Genomic DNA, 19,765 nt, shown 5'->3' on the forward strand with positions numbered 1-19,765 from the left:
TACCCTCGTCCTTGTAACCCTCCTGAAAACAGAACACCTTACAGCTGCAGAGACGATACTTGTAGGTGTGTAACTTTCTATCTGGGTCCTGAAAACCTTATTTAGAAGTCCAGCACAATGTTTTATTTATTCAGCTCAAAACGTTGTTACAACTAGTGACATTTATCCCCCCCCCCACTCTTTTCCTCCCCGCTCATGGATCTTTGTGAAAGGTTTTGAAATCTTATGTTCAGTCTATTTAGAAGTGCACATTGTTGAACTCCTTCTCAGCAAGTGAATTAGGACTGAATTGAGTGAAGCTATCTTGTGCTCCTAGTTCTTCCTGATAAACTGAAAGCTCACACTGAGTTCTCCTCACAGACCTGAAATGACTATACAGTGTTGGATATTCTGCCTTGTAGGGAGAAGGCACAAACACTTCAAGTGGGTGTTGGTCTCTAACAAGGCCCCACAACAGAAAAATAGGTCCCGAAACCAGGAAATGGCAGTGACCTAACTTGAAAACAAAGCAACTGGAGATGTGGTCAACTGATGAGATAACACAGAAACTGACTGACAAGCATAAACTTGAAAAATACAAAAGCGGTTACAAAACCAGCGACTTAAACAAAGTCAAAACTATTTTAAACTGTCACAAGTTTACCCACTTTGTTGATAGCATGAGTATGCAAATGCAATGATGGTTTTAATAAGGATTGCATTTGATATCGTGCCTCTCCTCTTTTAGAGGACGTTGCAAAGCTCTTCAGAAGATTTAATGTAAAGTGTAATGACTATGTATTCTGTGCGTTTTGAGTTGTAATTCAAAGGAATGGGAAATCCTAAAATATTAGAAGCAAATTCATCATTTTTTGATTCAGAACAACAATTTGAAGGGAAGAATGCAACTAGTTCAACTTTTATGTTAGGTATTATCCAGTGGCCCTAAAGTAATATGTACATGTGTCGATAAGACTGTTGCTGTCCCATCCCACTGATGAATTGCTAGCTGATGCTCACTGCAGAGTCCCTCATGTGAATTATCACTGCAAAGTATCTTAGATGTTTATTCATTATATGCTCTTGAAATTTGGCAAACTGGTTTTGAAGATAAGCAGATTACATTTTATTTCTTAACACCCACACTCCAGCCCACTCTTCACCCTGCAACCCAATGAGAGATGGTCAGAGATGTATTATCAAGGTGAACGCATCACTGATTTGCACTGGTTGGAATGTGCAGTGGCTATATTATTATTAACAATTTTCTAAAGATTGCTCAACAAGTATTCCACTAATTGCTTTTAGTCCGAATCATTTTTTTTTCTTTTTTCTTTTGCGATCTTCACCCATTCTCTGGTGAAAAATGCTACCTCTTACTGGCATATCTTTCTACAGCCTTCCGATACCTCACCCAATATCCCCATTCGTGCACGAGCCAGGAAAGTAAATGTTGGCAATCTGATCAGCATTAATTGCCAACTCTGTGGTCGACTGAAGTCCTTATACATTAATTTTCCAGCAGTGATCATGGGATAACTGTCTGAAATGGGAACATATTTCAGGGTCACTCAAGAGTTACCTGATGGTGGGACAAGGAGAGTGGCTGTACATTGAGGTAAATTAGCAAAACCAAAATCTGTGATGGTCAGCGAGGCAGCAGGTGTAGCACAGGATAATGTCAACGTAATGAGCTCTTTGATTACACTGAAGTACTATCGGGCATCCACCACTAATGAAAAGGTGTTGGAAGCCGATTCGGTAACAACTTTTAAGAGAGAATTAGATAATTATTTGGGGAGGACAAGTTTGCAGGGCTATGGGGAGAGAGCGGGGGAGTGGGATTGACTCGGATAGCTCTTTTCAAAGAGCCGACACAGGCATGATGGGCCAAATGGCCTTCTTCTGCGCTGAATAATTCTATGATAGTAGAGGCAGTCGGCAAGAACGTATTTAATAGAAAAGGAAAGGAAAACCACAGGACAAAAAGCTCTATATGAAGCTGGATTTTAATAAGACCCTTTTTCTTGGCTGATTGGAAGCTAGGACAGCCTTACTGGGAAATCCCATTCTCTTGGTTTGTGTAGTCAGGAGAATTAGAACAGTTAGAAGGAACAATAATGAATCTCACAGCTAAGCTGACTTAGAGTGGAGACCAGAGCAGCAGGTTTTGGATGACTACAAGGGAAGAGGAGGCAGCCCACAAGTGGTCATGGGTTACATTAATCACCAGTGCAGTAGATTAATAATAATAATTTAAAAAAAGGAAAAAAGTTAAGAGTCAGAGGGAGAGAGCGAACGAGAAAGAGAGAAGGGGAGTACTTTAGTGACAGGTATGACTTCATAGAACTTCTTTTTCTTAAGTTAGCACTGTACCTGAGAGTTTAGCCCTGAAATCAGTGGATAATTATCAGCAGAAATTATAATTATCCCACCAATCTAACACAATTTGAGACGTCTCAAAGGTGTGATAAGGTCCTATAGCAAATGCAAGGATTATTATTTTGAAATGTCATAGTCTTCGCCCATATTGTCTGTATTGACAAAAGCAATTTCTACAAAATCAAATAATTTCACTCAAAGGAAAACCCATTCCCTTGAATTATCTCCCAATTCTAAAAAAAAATCTGTGTTGCCCTTAATAACTATAATGTGCTTTAAAACTGGCAGTTGGGGTCAGCCTGAGAGCAGTCATCTACTGCACAACTAACGTGAGGCTTTTAAATGTAGTGAATATATTTTCCCTTTAAGTGTGTTGGGACATCCTCCTGACCTGAAATGTAATTTTGTATTATATATTTCTTAAAAAAATAAACTAAATCCCTTCACTAAAGTTACTAATATTATAATTTTGACAATAATGGGTCTGTCAGCTGGCTCAGTTGGTAACACTGACATTTTGAATGCAATCTGAATTTTAGTGTAATATTTTTGTTACATCCTGAACTTTCTGTAGAGTTTCATTGAAGAACTCATGAACTGAATCTCTCCCATGCTTTTGCATTATCTGTTCAGTCACCATATCATTTAGAAAAACTATATTAGGGACAGACAGGAGCCACATCATTTCATTAAGATTAAATTTAAGGGTATCTTTGAACTTAGAAAACTGGTTCAATGGGATTCTAATCAATCCCAATAAATTAACTATAGATAACTAAACAGAGGCACATAGAAGCTCTGCTTGATAAAACAACATGAAAACTTTAACTCAAGCCTGTGCAGAGTTAAAGTTCATCAAAGAAAAATAAATGATACTTTACGAAGTTAATGACTCAACTCCTACACTGGGAGTAGTGATTCAGATTTAGAGTGTAATCACTTCCCACAGATTTCCACATCTCACAAGGAATGCTGCCTTCAGTCAATCAATCCACTTTACACTACACTCTGAAATGCGTTGAGATGCCTCAACCAAGTGATAAGGCACAAAACTAAAAGGAAGGATTATTATTTTTATTTATTATTATTAAGGACAAAGCTCTCACACTCTGATATTTATCCATTTTACGCTCTGCTTTCCTAGACCCGCTTGCTACGTCTCTCTCCCAAACAAGATGACCTCTCCCAGGCCTCTATCAAATGCCACTTTTATACTGACCAAGTAGGAGGTAGAAGAGGAGTGTCCTTCCAATTCCCCCTCCTCTCTCCTCCCCCAGAAGATCTTATCCTACACTCAGCACCTCCCTACATTGAAGCAAAAACATAGCCCATGGAGGAGTGCAAGGATGAACTTCTGTGTGGTGTCTCATGCTGCCTAGCTGGGGTTCTGCAGCAGTGTTCACCAAGTCAGGGCATTGCCTTGTTGCCCTTGTCAGTTACAACTTAATTAAATCTTGTTTTTGCAATGTATGGATTTTGCATCTTCTTCCGTACAGAATGCAAATGGCTTGAACAAGTACAGAGAACTCCTGCAGTGAAACATTTCTCTACATCTGACATTGGTACACCCAGGCATTAGAAGGTAATTTTTAAAAAATACTATTATTAAAGCCATTAACTCCAGCCCAATCCCCCTGCTAACAAGCTTTCAACATCTGGGTTTTAAGAAACTCAACAAAATATAGACAAGGAAAATATGGAAAGTATTGTCGAAGCTTGAATTGATATTTGAAATCGAGCACTTCAAGCAGAGAGGTGATCCAACATTATTATAGAAACAATCCCAAGTTAATGGCATCTGGGAACCAACTTGTTTGAACTCGAGGCTTGGCCGTGAATGTTTTTTCCAGTGTTCACACAAATCCAACTTTGAAATTCCAGAAAACAAATTATGAGTCAGATAACAAATACAGTAAAGTACAAAACAAAAAACTGCCTCTTAAAGACTGGCCAAATCAGAACTCTGGCCTCCTATATAAACAAGAATTCCCAGAAGCTGTATCTCTTCCAACATCTGTGTTCTGTCAGAAACCCTCAACAAAATACAGATGAGGAACATTTTGAAAGCATTGTTGAAGCTTGAAAGCAAGGAAATCAGTTCCCTTTTCTGGATATTCGCATTCAGTCAAGTCTGTGCCCCTCGCCCACTTCAATCATCTCTATCGGGAGAAAGCAAAACAATCGAATTGGGTTAAATGTCCAATAGAACAAATTGGCACAACCCCAAACAAGCAAGTGGTACAAACAGAAGAGCAAGTTAGTGGTGCACTGTGTTAATATGTGGAGGACGATGCAGAGAAAAGAACAGGGAATTGCAGGACAGTAATGGATAAAGTGATAAATTAAAATTGTTGCGTTACTTGACAAGAGTGCATTGGAATGATCCGAGAACTATAGTGTGCATCTGGTGCACAAACTTACAACACGGCACAAATTCTAGCACAGAGAACGGGTGTGTACAGAACAAACAAGTCTGCAGTCCCCCAATGTATTGTTGGCAAATCAGACTGATGTAGTTTTCACTATACGTTTCCTGACTGAGCACGGCAGAGTCAACACTTAGGAGAAACTGGATGCATCTCAGTCCTAGTGTCACGTGGATCGTTGTCAGTTAGGATTATTATTTTAACCTTTGCTCCTGAGCCCCAAATGGGACTCAATGAATTTGTACACATGAAATGAAAGGAGCTTTTAAACTGCCTGCTAACTCATGGCTGACAACTGCAGGCTCCAGAAGGTGTACAACTGTACAGGAAATTTCACAATTGTTGTACTTTTAATCTAAAACCCTACAGAATAGTCTGAAAGGTAGTAAAAATAGATTACGAGCTGTCAATCGACGTCAGTAGGCCTCTGGCATTTTAGTTAAGATCACCTTGTGAGCCTAAGTCAAAGAAAGCAACTTATTACCCAGGCCACGTTTTCCATCTGTTATTTCCCCCCCCATGTGAAACTGATGTCAGGAGATCATAATCCCAAATAAAGACTAATATCTTACTAATAAAGGTAAAATGGCTTGTCTATTTTACCTCATAATAGTACCTGTGGCCATGAGGTGAATGGACAATTAATCTGAAGCATTGTTGGTCAGAACATTAAGGTTATCCCTGACTTTGCTCTTGCTCTAGTATACACATTTACAGCTTCTGCAGCCTCTCTAAACTCAAGTGCCTAATTTCAACGATCAGTATAGTTGCCCTTTGCAGTACCAAGATGGCCTTACTGCAATGCAGTGAGCGGACCTGTACATTGTTCTCCGTGTATAGCCAACACTGGGTGAATTTCGGGAGAGTGAATGATTCTTCACAATTCTAACAAAGCTCTCAACAATTATAACTTGACATAGGACTGTTAAGCAATGCATCAGTTTAGCAGATGCCAAAAAGGCACCAAAAATGTCTTCCCTTTTTCTTTGCACTACAGCTTAATAATAATAATCCTTGCATTTGATATAGCGCTTTTCACGTCTTCCAGACGTCCCAAAGCGCTTCACAGAATATACTGTAAAGCGAATTGACTGTATATTTGTGGGCGAACGCGGCAGCCAATTGCGCACAGCAATGTCCCACAAACAGTCATGGATTGAAAATGACCAATTTATTATTGTTTTTGGTTTTGGAGGGATTATTATTAGGCTCTGTGTGGAGTAAGGAAACTTGCCCAAGGTTTCGCCCTCTGCCGGGAATTGAACTCAGGTCTCTCGCTTGCAAAGCGAGTGCTCTAACCACTGAGCTACAGGACTCCACGAGCTTGGTATATTATTAGAAAAGGTCCTAATACAATCTCCTTTTCAATTTTTTAGTTTACGTTGGACATCCCCACACACTTGACAATCCCCATTATCGCTAGATTATTATTTTAAAAAGCCTCAGTATTGCATGAATTGCACTGCTCTTTTAATTGGTTTGTTAAATATGCATCAGATATACCCTGAAATCTTTGCTTCAAGCATTTACCAGAACCAGGCTGTTCGCATTCTCACTTGAAAGGTGTGATTGACTAGCTGACATTAATCATTTATCAACCACTCATAATGAGTTATCAGTTTGAGATAGTGCCTTTCACAAACTAAAATCATAATCTGAAGGTGAACGAGAGCCTGAAAGATTTCACTTGACAAATGAACACTGCAGGTTTTGTCAGAATAAGTGGTCAGTGTAGCATCCATTTGATCTTTGAGGAGGGTTGCCTGTCCGATAGAAGAACAACAAATGTGTGAGAAGCCGGGTGAAATCAATATGTCAAATGAAATATGGAAACTGCCCATAACGATATGACACACTTCAAAAGGAAGTGTATGGGCAAGGAGTCACAGACAAAATGTCCATTGAGGCTTTCAAAACCCACTGCTGAAAACAATTATCACCAACTGGAGTAGCAGATTGCTCTGCGACATCCTGGACTAGAAAATTAGATGTTTGTAGGAGAGCAGTGAGTAACACACAGTTCTCAACCTTCCAAAGCCACAATACTCGTAACCATGATAGCAGGACAGCTCAACCCAGGACAAAAGAGCCAAAGGCACAAAAATAGATTCCAAAAATACATGGAACCACTATGCTGCCAGATCTGGGTGCGATAAGAAGCTTCTGCTTATTAATAAAGCGTCAGTTGGTAGAAAATGCATTGCCTCAGAAAGCTGTGGGTTCACATCCCATGTATGGCTTTGCACTCACATTCCGTGCTAACACTGCTACATAGCACTGCATTGTCAGAAAGAAGACCAATCCTCTAATGAGATGTAAAATGAAAATCTCATTTGCCTGATCAGGCAGATATGAAAATCTCATTTGCCTGATCAGGCAGATATGAAAATCTCATTTGCCTGATCAGGCAGATATGAAAGATCCCGTGACACCATCTGAAAAGGGAAGAAAGTTTCTTCCAGTGTCTGAGCCAACAATTCTCCAGGTAAATTGGTCAGTCGCTTCATGGCTGTTTATGGATCTTTGTTGTGTGCAAATTGGCTGCCACGTATTCTTGCTTAAACAAAGATGTAAAACATGTGACAGTAATTAGTGAGCAGTACTCTGACATTGATGCTACGTACACTACAAAAATGTGAGGCCTTCTTTCTTTCTACATTAACAAACAATGAACGGAGCAAAGTGCAAATATGTCCATTTATATTCATTTTCCATGCTAGATGTGAAGAAATTACTGAGACATGTTCTTAATAAAAAGCTGCAACTTAATTTAAAACAGGGCAAATGTTATGGCTTGGTTACTGGTGAGAGCATAGATTTGCTGTGAACAAACCCTTTGTTTATGTGCATTCTCTTGCCAATGGCAGAATGCACACTTGTCGAGATCGTCAGAATTTTTTTGATGTAAGAGCAGCAACAATAATCACAGGAATCAAAGCACAGCTGCACAGCTTGCATATTACCAGGAATAGTTGGCTTCAGTATTGACAGCACAAGTGTCCAGGCAGAGCAGATAAATGGTATAGGAATTAATACTTCCTGAGGTCTGTCTGTATCCTGTTCACAACCAATATGTTGCATATCACCTAAACTTGGCATGAATGGATCTTCTAGAACACATCAAGGACTGTGTTCTCATTCACCCTCCAAAGTGTGCTGGACAAAACCAGATGAAATCCAGCAGGTGCTATAAAAATATCATCCGAAGCAGGTTAAATCGCTTTAACAATGATAGTCATATGGTATTACTGATCCGTGATGGTGAAGAAGACAGCCCACAGGTCTGGCACGGAGCACAAGTTTGTAATAGTGGGTTGCCTTTTGAAAACATTCACAAAACTAGGCTTGATGTTCCAAGAAGAAAGTATGGACCTTAAGTGTTGGCATCGTTGGATCTTACACCCAAGTCTCTGGAGATTCCAGTCATGACTGATACGAATAAAAAAAAACAATGTTTGGTGCAAAGGGTATGTCCTCTTCCTGTCCTCATGGGATACAATGTGAAATTCTGAGACCTGATTACCTGAGGACATGCTTGAAAAGAATCGATGAGGAATTAAAGATACAATATTGTGATTGTTCTTGCAGTTCTGTACAAATAAATTCCTAGTTTTTCTCAGAGTGATAGGAACATTGAACCATTCAATCTGTTCTGCCAGGTTATCAGATGATGGTAGATCTTTTAATTCCATTTCCCTGGCTTTTCTCTTCGATTGTGCCTTCCCTCACCCCTACCCCAACCCTCTGCCTTCCCTCACCCCTACCCCACCCCAGGACCTGACCCCTGACTTCCAGCGCCTTGGGATGTCCTCCCGATGTGAAAGGCACGTTATAAATGTAACTTTGTCTGTTCTTGTTTTCTCCATAATCTTTCTTCTCAATTGTCTCTGTTAAACATGCCATTTGATTCTGCCTAAACAGTCATCTGAGCAGTTCATTCCAAATTCTTTTTTTTGGTCAGCCGAGTGTCTGACACATGTGGAAATCCATTGCCATGCTTAAGACTATCCAAACGAAACAGAGTTCCATTCATCCCACCTTTATAAGGAAATTCCAAGATATTCCAGGGATGGAATGTGCATTTCCTGCTTGGAAGGATCCTGCTTATCTAATTCCAGAAAGTATTAAGCAAAAGTTGGCAAACAAACAAGGCTTGGGGACCCCACACTGTGTGTTGGGGTAACTGCTGCTGTCTAACCAGCTAAAATTGCATAGCTTGCCATTGAGAGCACTGTCTGGCAAATTTTTCTGCTGCTTGTCCAGCTAGGACCACCCTACCCATTAGGCCTTTGGCTTGTATAGTTAAGGGGAGTTGAGTGGAAAGAGTCCCTGCCTCCCAAAGACTGGTCTGCTCTTCCAAGTTCCTTCAACGAGCCAGCAGCAGTGCCACACAGTGTCCAAATTCTCAGAAACTTCTGAGTGAAAAAATGGTAGCCAAAAGCCCTTGATGTAAAAGTTTGTCAAATGTGCCATTGTTGAGGAATAGTGAAGACCTGTCTGAATGTGCAAAGCTGGCAGGAATAATACTTGGCAAACACATGTAAATACGCTGTAGCATAGGTTAAAATACTGTACCTCCGTTGAACAGATATTAGGACTGTGCAACACTGGCTCAGTGAGAAGAAACTCAGGCAAAATAATCCAACAAACATTTTTGCAAGATGTCGAACACTTTGCTTGTATAATTGTCATTTCTGCATGTTTGTTGAGCTTGGTTTACTTTGTGAAATCAGTACACTATTCCAACGTTATTTCAAGAAAGCTTCCTTTGCCCATCTATCCACAAAGTGGTGATAATCAAATACATATCAACAGAGTGCTGTTAATGTTACTCATAGGGGACTCTTCCCTACTCAAACACAGAGGAGGGGGAAGAGAATGCAAAGTAAGAAAGTTAGTTGAGCATTTGAAGCAAAGGTTTATGCTCTGCCATCCTGCTGCAGATACATCCAAGATTCACAGCACAAATCCTGCAATGAAATGTATAAAAGGGTATGTTGCACAGCCTACTGAAACCTCTAATGACGAGATTCGCAGCTTTGACTACTACGTTGAAGGAGAACAATGAAGTAGGATTCCTGACTAGACTGAAATAGGAAACTCGAAAATACTAATGTAATTTTTTTTCAAAGAAATAGTAAATTGAAGGGATTCACTGTAAGAGAATTTTCCCTAAAGAATGCAGTACATTTCTTTGCCCACTGCAATGTAAGCTGAGCTACTTTGAAAACAGTTTGGAAGAGTTTTCTGAAAAAAACAAATGATCAGATTCCTTGAACAGGATGTTTGTTGACTTCCAGACTAAAAATCAGTCATCAATTTGCGAAAGGTTGATGAAATCTGGGTGAGTGAAAGAACAAGCAACTAGATGTCTCAGGTTTCCAATGCTATGTGCTTTGGCAAAGTACTTCAACTTTCACTTAACAGTACTGGTTAAGAAGATCGTTTCCAAAAGTGTTATTGACCTTTCATTTAAGATGTCTTGATGGTTTATTGTGTTCTTTCTCCATAAACTATTTTTCCACAATGGTCAATAAATCAAATGACTTTCGCAGTTCACACATTTGTCTCTTCCCCCTTGGCTCCCCCTGGCCCCCTATCACCTTGATCATCTGCATGGATCCCATTAGAATCTGGTCTCAAAATCTTAGTTCAGTAAAGAAAAGCAGCAATGGTTTCCAAGACTTGTAACTTAACCCATACTGGAAACTAGTCAAAATGAACTGAGCCAACAATGCACTGAGAAATGGTTTGTTTGCATGCCAAAGCATGACTGAAAATAAACAAAACTTGGACCCCACCACCATAAAGTCTCTCTCCCCCCTGGACCCTCTACCCAGGAGAGGAGCTGCCTCCAATGGCCATCTTGAACTATAACGTTTTTCCTCCTGCTGAATACACCCTCATATTTATAGCAATACAAATCTGAGCTCGCTGACATTTTCAATGTGGCATTTCTGCAAACATATGGATTAAGTTACCAGAAAAGGCATTGAAGCAAACAGAATAAATGGGTTCAAGACAAAACCAGCTTTGGGGATTGAAGGCTACGCTAAGGAGGCAGGAAGATGGGCTGAGATCAGTCAACAAAAAAACGGCTTTGTTTGAGGAAAAATAGCCTGTGTCTTTTCCCAGAGGAGTGATGGGGTGGGCACCTAACTAAAACTGCTGCCCAATAGCAATACATTCTGGTCCCTCGTGCTCCCCTCCCCCCACTCACATTCCAATTATACATTTGCAGGAGACTAAACAAATAAGGAGAACCAGGAATTTATTGGGGAGATGGGAAGAGAAGAAAAATCTCTCCCCATGTTTTTACAGGATCCAGATGATTTGCGCAATCTTTTGTTTCATTGAAATCGTAAGGAGATTGAACAAGCGGTTTTGGCAAATAGAGCAACAGGATCACAGCAAGTGGGCTGAAAAACAAAGCAATAAATTCAATACATCACAGACATTATAACCATCACCTAGGGTCACAATGTTGGAAGTTTACATCCTTGTTGACACTGCCGTGTATTTTATTTGTTGCCCTTGTTTTGGTTCACAGTAGTACTTGTTGGTTGTGTGCACACTATAACATACATGTTTTCACACTTTTTGGCTAGGTTCATAAATGTACAAAACACAAATCACTCATCTCTTAAATAACCATAAACTTCACAACAAATTAACAGGAACATATCTCAAAACAACGGGAAAGAACTTTAAATAAAAACGCATTTTTCCAATCATTGTGCCATTGTGCTTGATGTGGGTTCATGCACGTGTGATTCTTCCATTCTGTGCATCGCTATCCTGGACTGTGCTATCAATGTGGTGTTGAGCAAAGGGTAGGCATTCCAACACGGAGATGGGGAGTGGGTGGAACAGAGGGAGGAAGCAGCTACACTTAGCGAGAGAGAAGCCCCACAAACACAGGCACACAGACAGCCAGAAGGGAGAGCATGTGAGACAGGCAGTCATGGGAGGGACACAGAGAAAGAGAAATTGCAAGAGTGAGAGAGAGATGGAGGAAGAGAAAGAGAGAGAGCAAAGATAAGACTGAGGGAGAGGATGAGACTACGAAAGGGTTAAAGGGCAAATTAGCCCAGCCTAATTTATGTTTCCCAGAAACCACTGTAAAGTGGCATTGGCATAGGTGTTCAGAACTAGGCCCTTGCCCTTGAGAACATTTTTTGGGGGGAGGGAGAAAGAAGAAAGAAGTTGAGAAATTTATAGCCTATAGCTTCAGGCAAGTTTAGTTCAGTTTGAAACTGCTCATAAGGTCTGTAGTCTTTTTCAGGATGTTTCCTCGCGTATATTTTCAATTATGTTTCTTTTATTTTTACGGCACAGCTTGAGTGAGGCATCATGCCCCGTGTACATTACAGCCCAGAGGAAATCCTGAATGGGTTTATTTTTCTTTGCTGGGAGGGAAGGGGTGGGGGGTGGTTGGGGAGAGAGGCAAAACATAATCCACTCACCCGTGCCAATTCACACTGCATACAATAGGGAGAAAGAGTCACCACCCACACAGAGCCTGTCAGGCAGGTACATACAGCGAGAGAGAGAGAGAGAGGAGAGAATAAGGGAATAAGAGTGAGAGAGAGAGCCAAGGAGAAGAAAACCCGCATAACATGCAGAGAATGCAATGGGACAAACAAAAGATTCCCAGCGAAAGAGAGAGTGAGAGAGACACGGATAGACACACAGAAAGATAAATTGGCTGGGACACCAGGCTAGCTAGTCTACGTTCTTTGTTATTGAAGCTGTGAATCTTTATTGTCCATCTGTGGAGGCAGACAGGACCTGCACTTAACAAAGTGTCCGAAGGAGAGCTCCTGTCACTACCAGGAGCCATTAGCACAGGACACGGACCGAAGTTAAGACTCAATCCCAGGTCCTCCGAAGAGCAGCACACTGGAAGCTGAGCCATCTGGCAACCAATACGACCATCTCTTCTAGTTTTATGTGATCTCCTGGGTGCCACTCAGCCTCAAAAAACAAATCTTATTCTAGGACGTTTCTCACTCAAACTATAACGTCTCTTCTTCCAACTCTTTACTCGCTCCCAAGTCAGGAAACGTCTGCTCTATAATTCAGGAAAAATGCATCACTGCACAATTTCTGCCCATCAATCGACTCACTCAGGATTGGAGATACATCATTGCTTCAAACTTTTTTTATATATATGAGTGAATTTTGCACTCATGATCAGGGATGTTTGGGATGGGGATATGGAACACTTAGTTTGTAAAGACTCCTAGTGTTAGCCTCACCTATTCCCTAGTTTAGGTGCACTACATGCCGATGCACAGCAAAAGCTCCCACTACTCTGTCCCAACCTCAAAAATACATTAGCCCAATTTCCCCTCCCCGTTGTAAAAGCACGAGGAATTGGGTTGAAAAAATTATTTCACCCAGAACTCTTACAGCTAACCGATCAGACTTTCAGCCCATCAGTCCAACACAAATTTAAACCCAGGTTCTAATACTCCACAAGTGTTGTTGTGGTGAAGAAGGCACATCATCCATTTGATCTCATACTTCCAGAATGCCAACTCTTCCCCTTAGAGCACCAAGCTGTTTTGGCCTCAGTTGCGCTTCCTAGAAGCCTGTTCTAGCTATTGATTACCCTCGGGGTAAACAAAAACTTACTGATTCTTGTCCTAAAATTACACTCACAACCCTAATACTACATTTTCCTACGCTGCTGCTTTGATGTATCTCAAAGCATTTTTCCGAATTTCCAGTATCCTATTTAGCAACTAACATACCTCCAAAAGGTCTTCCCATGTCAAACTGTATTAAGACTGGCCTAATGCTCCCAAGATAAACTATTAGTTTTAAAGTTGAATGCATTACATTTGGATCACAATAGGACTGAAAGAACAGCTTCAAGTTCAGACTCCAGATAAAATCGTCATTGCCTTTACAAACCAAGCACATATCAGTAAAGGAAGGCTCATTAACGACTCCTGTGAAATCCATGCAGAACAAATCCCAACACTGAAGTACACCCACCTGTTTCATGTGGACCGATTTCACACCAGCCTTTCAAAAGAAATCACCCTTTTCCTTTCAAATGAGAGAGATCCTCATTCCAACTGTCATTATTGGTATCACAGGGAAAAAGACCATTTATAAATTACCCAACTACTCAGCTGTCAAAGGGATTAGCAAAAGGCTCTGGTGTAAATATCTGACTATTTCAGGCGCTATATCAAATGCAAGAATTATTATTATTATTTTGGGTCACAGTAGCTTTGCGCTGAGCCTGTTGCGTAATCAAAGTACAAGGAAGCTCTCCTTGATGGATAGATTAACCTGGAGACTGAAGCTCACTCTTACCTGTAGGATCTTTGTCAGTCACTAGAACAAGTAGACAGGATCTCATCTTTTGTATCTCACCTGAAGGATGGAGCCGCAATGGTAGAGGATAAGGAAATAGCATTTCCCACCGGTGTCACACACCAATCCCTCTAAACCACTCGGCTCTTAAACCAAGGGTGGATGGTGGTGTGGGGGGGAGGGGAGGGTTACGTTAGGGTTAGCTAAACCCAACGCTAACATAACCTTGTATTAATACACAATAACCCAGAGTGATCAGGAACAATTGGTTAAATAGTCTGTGTTATGTTCTATTCTGGTCTCCTTCTTGTTCTAAGATGACAGACCGGGTATAATAATCACAGGGTGAAGTAGTGGAGAGTTGCGAGAGAGTTGGCATCCAAGAAAGATAACACAGCCTGAGCCACCACTTTCAAGGAAGATGTGGGAGGAGGGGGAAAGAAATCAGAATGGGATGATCACGTTTCAAAACTCTCGAAAAGAGAAACTGATTAGCATCAATGGGTGTTAATATCTATCTCACTGTGAAAGCTTCCCTTTCCAACAATCACCTAAATAAAGTCTGAAAGTTCCTACAAAGTAGTCACTTGTAGTTCCAGCAGAAGTCCACAATTCCTGTGCTGGGATGCAGGTTAAAATACACTGGCTCACTGGTATTTGAACTGTCTTTCAGCTCCACTGCGTGAATTGAGCCATCCTTCTTTAGGCTGCTGTACGGGAATGCCTCAAAGCAGGAAAAGAAGCTGTAAGTGGGAATGACCAATCACTTTCCTGATACCAATTGCTTCAGGACCAGGTCTGACTGCTGCCACCTCAGGCTGAAAATGGGAGATCAGTCAAAGCCAAATGTTTTGCTTATAGCAAGTGAAAAGGTGAATCATAGAATATTATAGCACAGAAGGAGGCCATCGGCCTATGATGCCTGTACCGGCTCACTGGAAGAGCTACCCAATCAGTCCCATTCCCGCGCTCTTTTCCCATATCCTTGCAATTTTTTTGTTTTCAAGGACCTATCTAATTGCCTTTTGAAAGTTGTTATTGAATTATTGAACATAGGGATTTCTCTTTCAATTGGAGTTCAACATTACAAACAGAATATGTTTGTTGGTTAGCTTTCTCTTTGAAGAGTCAATGAAATAACAACACTCAGATGACCAGCAAACACACCCAAAATAACTGTAGCAAAACACTAACTAAAAATGACATGGCAAAATACAGCTGGTTCGGGCAATCCTAAGGAAACACAAGTGCTGTGTTCCATGCAGACAAACATATCTCTTAAAAGAAAAACACAAGTAGCTGAAACGACTCTTGCACACTGAACCAACATAAAAACATGGCAAGTTTCCCCAACGGGGAAATTCTATTTTCCCATTGCTGGAGATTGCTGTTATAAATGTTATAAGGCAGACATGGTATATCCCCCCCCCCTCCATCTCCCCATTGGGATCCGTTCTTGCCATGTTTCTCATTGTCTTGGTCCAGTTCATGATTCACACACACCATATTATTCACTCGCTTTAGAAGAACAAAAATAAACAGATAGGACATTTTAATGCACACCAAGTTCAGGCGCAATACACTCAGGACTGAGAGCTGAGTAGTGATACTACTGACACAGGTTAGAAAAAATGTCCAATTCACCATTGATGCCTCGCATGCACCAGCTGGATGTTACAGGAAGCAATTCGACTGAAGCACAATCAAGTCAATTGTCTCGAGGACTGCACAATGGGAAGATTGGGGGGAATGGGGGGGAATTATAAGAAGTTTAACATTATCCATTGCCAAATCTAAAATATAACCAGCAACCCGCACAATGGGAAGATAACCATTTCAATATAGTCAATGGTATTACAAATGGTTATATCCAAAGGGGTTTTTTGATGACTGGAATCAGTGGTATTTTAGCTCCTTTAATAGTTATATTTTTTGATCTGCTGCCCAGTGGTCACCAGGTTTCCCTGACTATTCCACTGTGGCAACTTCCACTGGAGATTTGGTAAGGTTCCAAGTGATCAGATTTCCACTGCTTGCAAGATTTGGTTCTTTCCCCGCTATAAACAAATAGAAAAGAGGAAATGACTGGAAACAAATAGAAGCCAGGGTTATGGAGAAATGGCTAGCATGATTTCCAAAGAATAGCAAGAGAAGCTGGTGAGGACGTTCCGGCAGTAGGCATTAGTAGAATGATTGTACTAGCAGAGTGGGGAAGGGGACGGGAGGGGGCAGGTGATTGTGGACAGATAAGAGTATCACTGATCTCAACTTACAGAGCTGAAGTCTGCAAAACCCAAAGAAGAGTCTTTAGAAGTTTTACTTGAGGAAGTAGGCGCGAAAGGATCTTTACCGATGAAAGGGTCGACAAACCCCTTTTTAGTCTGAAATGGATCACCGTCACCAGCGCCAGAGGGCTGGAAAGGATCGTGGGACTTGGCGGAATCGGCCGAGCCGGGCCTGTTTACAGGGGTACTTTTACCTAGAAAGTTTAGAAAGAACAGAATTATTTCCCCACCAGGAAGTAAGGTAAGGTCAGGTAAGGTAAGGTCGTTAACCACTTCACCAGCAGCATCAAGTGTCCCATTTTCTTTGGATTACTAATCTCATTGGGGGCATTTGGACCTAGAATTCTGGGCCAGTGTTGCTTATTGGTGTCCCAATGCATTGGAGTAAGAAGCTCAATTGCATTTTACGTTTGATTTCCCCATTCCGATGAATTGCCAATCTCGCCTGCGCAGCTGTGGACAGGCATTGAGTAGAGGCCAAATGCCTCCTCATAGTTCATGCAACGCCAGGCTAGGTTAGAGAGAATTGGTAGAAACATAGGAGGAGGTTGCCCTGAGGATAGAATCAACTTTGATTTTGATGTTATGCAAACACTCAATTTACAGAAGGCCATGCACGCAGATGCAAAAGCTTCTACTATTTGTGTCAACCAAAAAAAAAGGATCCTAATGTCACCCCCTCCCACCCCCCCAAAAAAACAGAAGCGGTGAAGAGGTTAATCTGTCTTTCAGAAAATGGAACCACAAGAAATGTTATTTTGCGTTCGATCACACCTGAAAAAAACATGCTGCGGAAATGTTGGCCAAATGCGAAGTAGCACGCTACGTCCTTGCAAGGTTACTGATGCCAGCCTAAAATGTGCAGGCAACATTTGCGAACAGCAAACTTGTAGCAGGCTCTTCATATCCTGACATGTAAGCAGGAACAGGCAATGCTCTGCAGAATTAACAAAGGTATGATCGAACGGCAATGACACACGGTGCCTGTACTGTGGCAGAGGACAACTGGAAGGCTCGTGAGCCTTCGCAAATCACATGTACGTATGTTATTGTTCAACTTATTGTGCAAATCTCCTCTGAAAGGGGGAGGGAAGAGAGGGGGGGGGGGGGGGGGGGGAGAGAACAGGAGACAAAGAAAGAGAGAAAGAGAGAGAACAGGAGAGCGAGAGAGGGAAGGGGGCAGTGGGGGGGGAAGGCTTTGTCAAAGGTTTGCAGGATTAAACATATTCACAAATTTCAAATATAAAACAAGCTGGTTGAAAACCGAGTCACCTGCAGAAATAAAGGGGGGGGTTAAACAAACAGTAAAATCCATTCCCATTAATGTTGCTATGAGATTGAGTTGTCAATTGCCCCTTTCAACAGAAGAACATGGCTGTCTATGTCACTTATATTTCATATGAGGTGCTAGAATCTGGGAAGACACCATTCCAAGTTAAAGACTAAGCACACAATTAAAAAAAAATACATTTAAAAAAAGTAGCTGGTTCCACAATGGCGCAACACAATGTACAGGTCGGAATGTGGGAGCCTGGCCACAAATGTCCAAGCAATGACCCGTGTCGCTAGGAAGAGAAGGCAAACAGAGCACAGGCATTGCTCCTGAATTGACACTTGGAGAAACTCCATTCTCTTTTCAAATAGCGCCATGGGATCTTTTACTGTCCACCTGAACAGGAAGACTGGACCTCAGCTTAAAGTCTCATCCTAAAGATGGTTCCTCCGACAATGGACCCCTCCTCTAGCAGTGCATTCAACTAGACGATCACCTCAAAGACCCAACATGGGTCCCGAAACCACCTGAGGTGGGAATGCTACCCAACTGAGCTAGGTTGACTGAAATCAGCCACTTCCCTATCTGTAGCTTCACTAACAAATGCTGAGGATGTCAAGAGGACACCAGAATGGGTCAAATGGCACATTGTCAGGTGTGTTGAGCAGCCCCATGTCCCAGCTCTCCTGTATACACTGTTCCCTTTAGGAGAAATATAGAAAATCTTTTTTTCTTCTTTTCATGTGTTAAATGTTGTGCTTTCCTGGCGCCTGAAAATAAATATTTAAAACTGCAGCACAGTGACTTTATTCTTCAATTCGGGACTTCTAAAATGGTGGGAGAGAGTGTGATCACTCTGTGCTTCGCAGCACCACTTTGTTTTTCCTTACAATTGGGAAGTTTTTTTTAAAAAAAATGTAAAATACATAGGTTTTGCTGGGTTTGATTCTATTTCTCTGCCCATCTTTCCTTTCACAACATGAGTGGCAAGGTGAAGATTGTTCGTTTGACGGTGGGAAAAAGAAAACTGAAACCTTAGAGGAGGTATCTGGGTTTGCAGTCAAAGCTGGGGGGGTAACTTGGTATCACATTTTTATGTTTTCACTCCAAATGTTTCTGTAGTTTTCTGGGAAAACACCATTTTTTTAAAATTCTCTTTTTCATTCTATTTTTCCATGTCCATCAGTTCCACTTTGCGGTGCTGTTTGAATTCAGGGCTGATCCACGTTAAATTGGATGGAAGCCACATCCAGCTCAGAGCACTGCAATGCATTTTGTTTGAAGAAATCTACAGCATCAGCAAAGGAACAATAGGAATTTGTCCCAGAATTTGTGAGGGGTGCTGCATGATATGCGATTGTGTAATTACAACCCAATGCTAAGTAAGTAGCTTGGAGTTCTCTGTATCACTACAATCAAGCAGGGATGTACTTTAACACGTGCTGTCCAACTGCACCAAACCTGACCTACTACACAAGGCAACTAAATGTGTGTGGGCTTGAATGCCTGCATGTCTTCTTATTCCTTGATAAGCTACAGATGTACGTGGGTGCAGTGTGTTGATGATTTCCCTTACAACCCGTATCCAGGGGACATTGGCCGATTCTTGCAGGACCAGAGAGCTTGGCATAAACTCAGAGTCCAATTTAACAACGTGTTTGCTACTGCCCACTTCTTCCAACTAATTTAAGGCTTTTGTACAATACTGACAGATGTACTACAAAATACCAGTTATATCACATATGTAGTGTGCTTGCTAAATCTGGCCTGGTGTGTAATCAGTACGTAGCATTGGTAAAGAATATATTCAGCAAGAGACCTGTGATAGTTCCTAGAGAGTAGTATGAACATACCAGCCTCTTTGGTTGTCCATTCTGAACACGGAGCCTGTGCAGAACCTTAATGTTTTGCTCGACCTTCAACTCGAGTTTAAAGCTTCCACCCGAGCTCTGATTGTCTGCTTTTGTCATCTCCGCCTGGTTTTACCACCCCCGCAGGTCAAACTCTTATATACAGATTTGTCACTTCCAGACGCGACTTTTCCAATACTCTGTTCAGCAGCCTCGCCAGCTCCACCCTACACAAGT

The 19,765-nt window shown here is 41.4% G+C and overlaps 1 protein-coding gene across 8 annotated transcripts in view; it reads right to left on the minus strand.

Moving 5' to 3' along the window:
• The window catches only part of eps15l1a (epidermal growth factor receptor pathway substrate 15-like 1a), a 128,208-nt gene that overhangs the window by 2,161 nt on the left and 106,282 nt on the right, over positions 1-19,765 (minus strand). For 4 of the 8 annotated variants that reach the window (XM_042342647.1, XM_007901057.2, XM_007901056.2 and 1 more), the window contains exon 23: positions 16,394-16,599. The exons of 2 other annotated variants lie outside the window; for them this stretch is intronic. In XM_042342647.1, the coding sequence (XP_042198581.1) occupies positions 16,394-16,599 (206 nt within the window). The remainder of the gene's footprint in view (positions 1-16,393; positions 16,600-19,765) is intronic. 2 more of the 8 variants (XM_007901060.2, XM_007901059.2) reach the window with 2 other exon arrangements.

Source organism: Callorhinchus milii, unplaced genomic scaffold, assembly GCF_018977255.1.
Source record: "Callorhinchus milii isolate IMCB2004 unplaced genomic scaffold, IMCB_Cmil_1.0 Scaffold21, whole genome shotgun sequence".
Lineage (NCBI taxonomy): Eukaryota > Metazoa > Chordata > Chondrichthyes > Chimaeriformes > Callorhinchidae > Callorhinchus > Callorhinchus milii.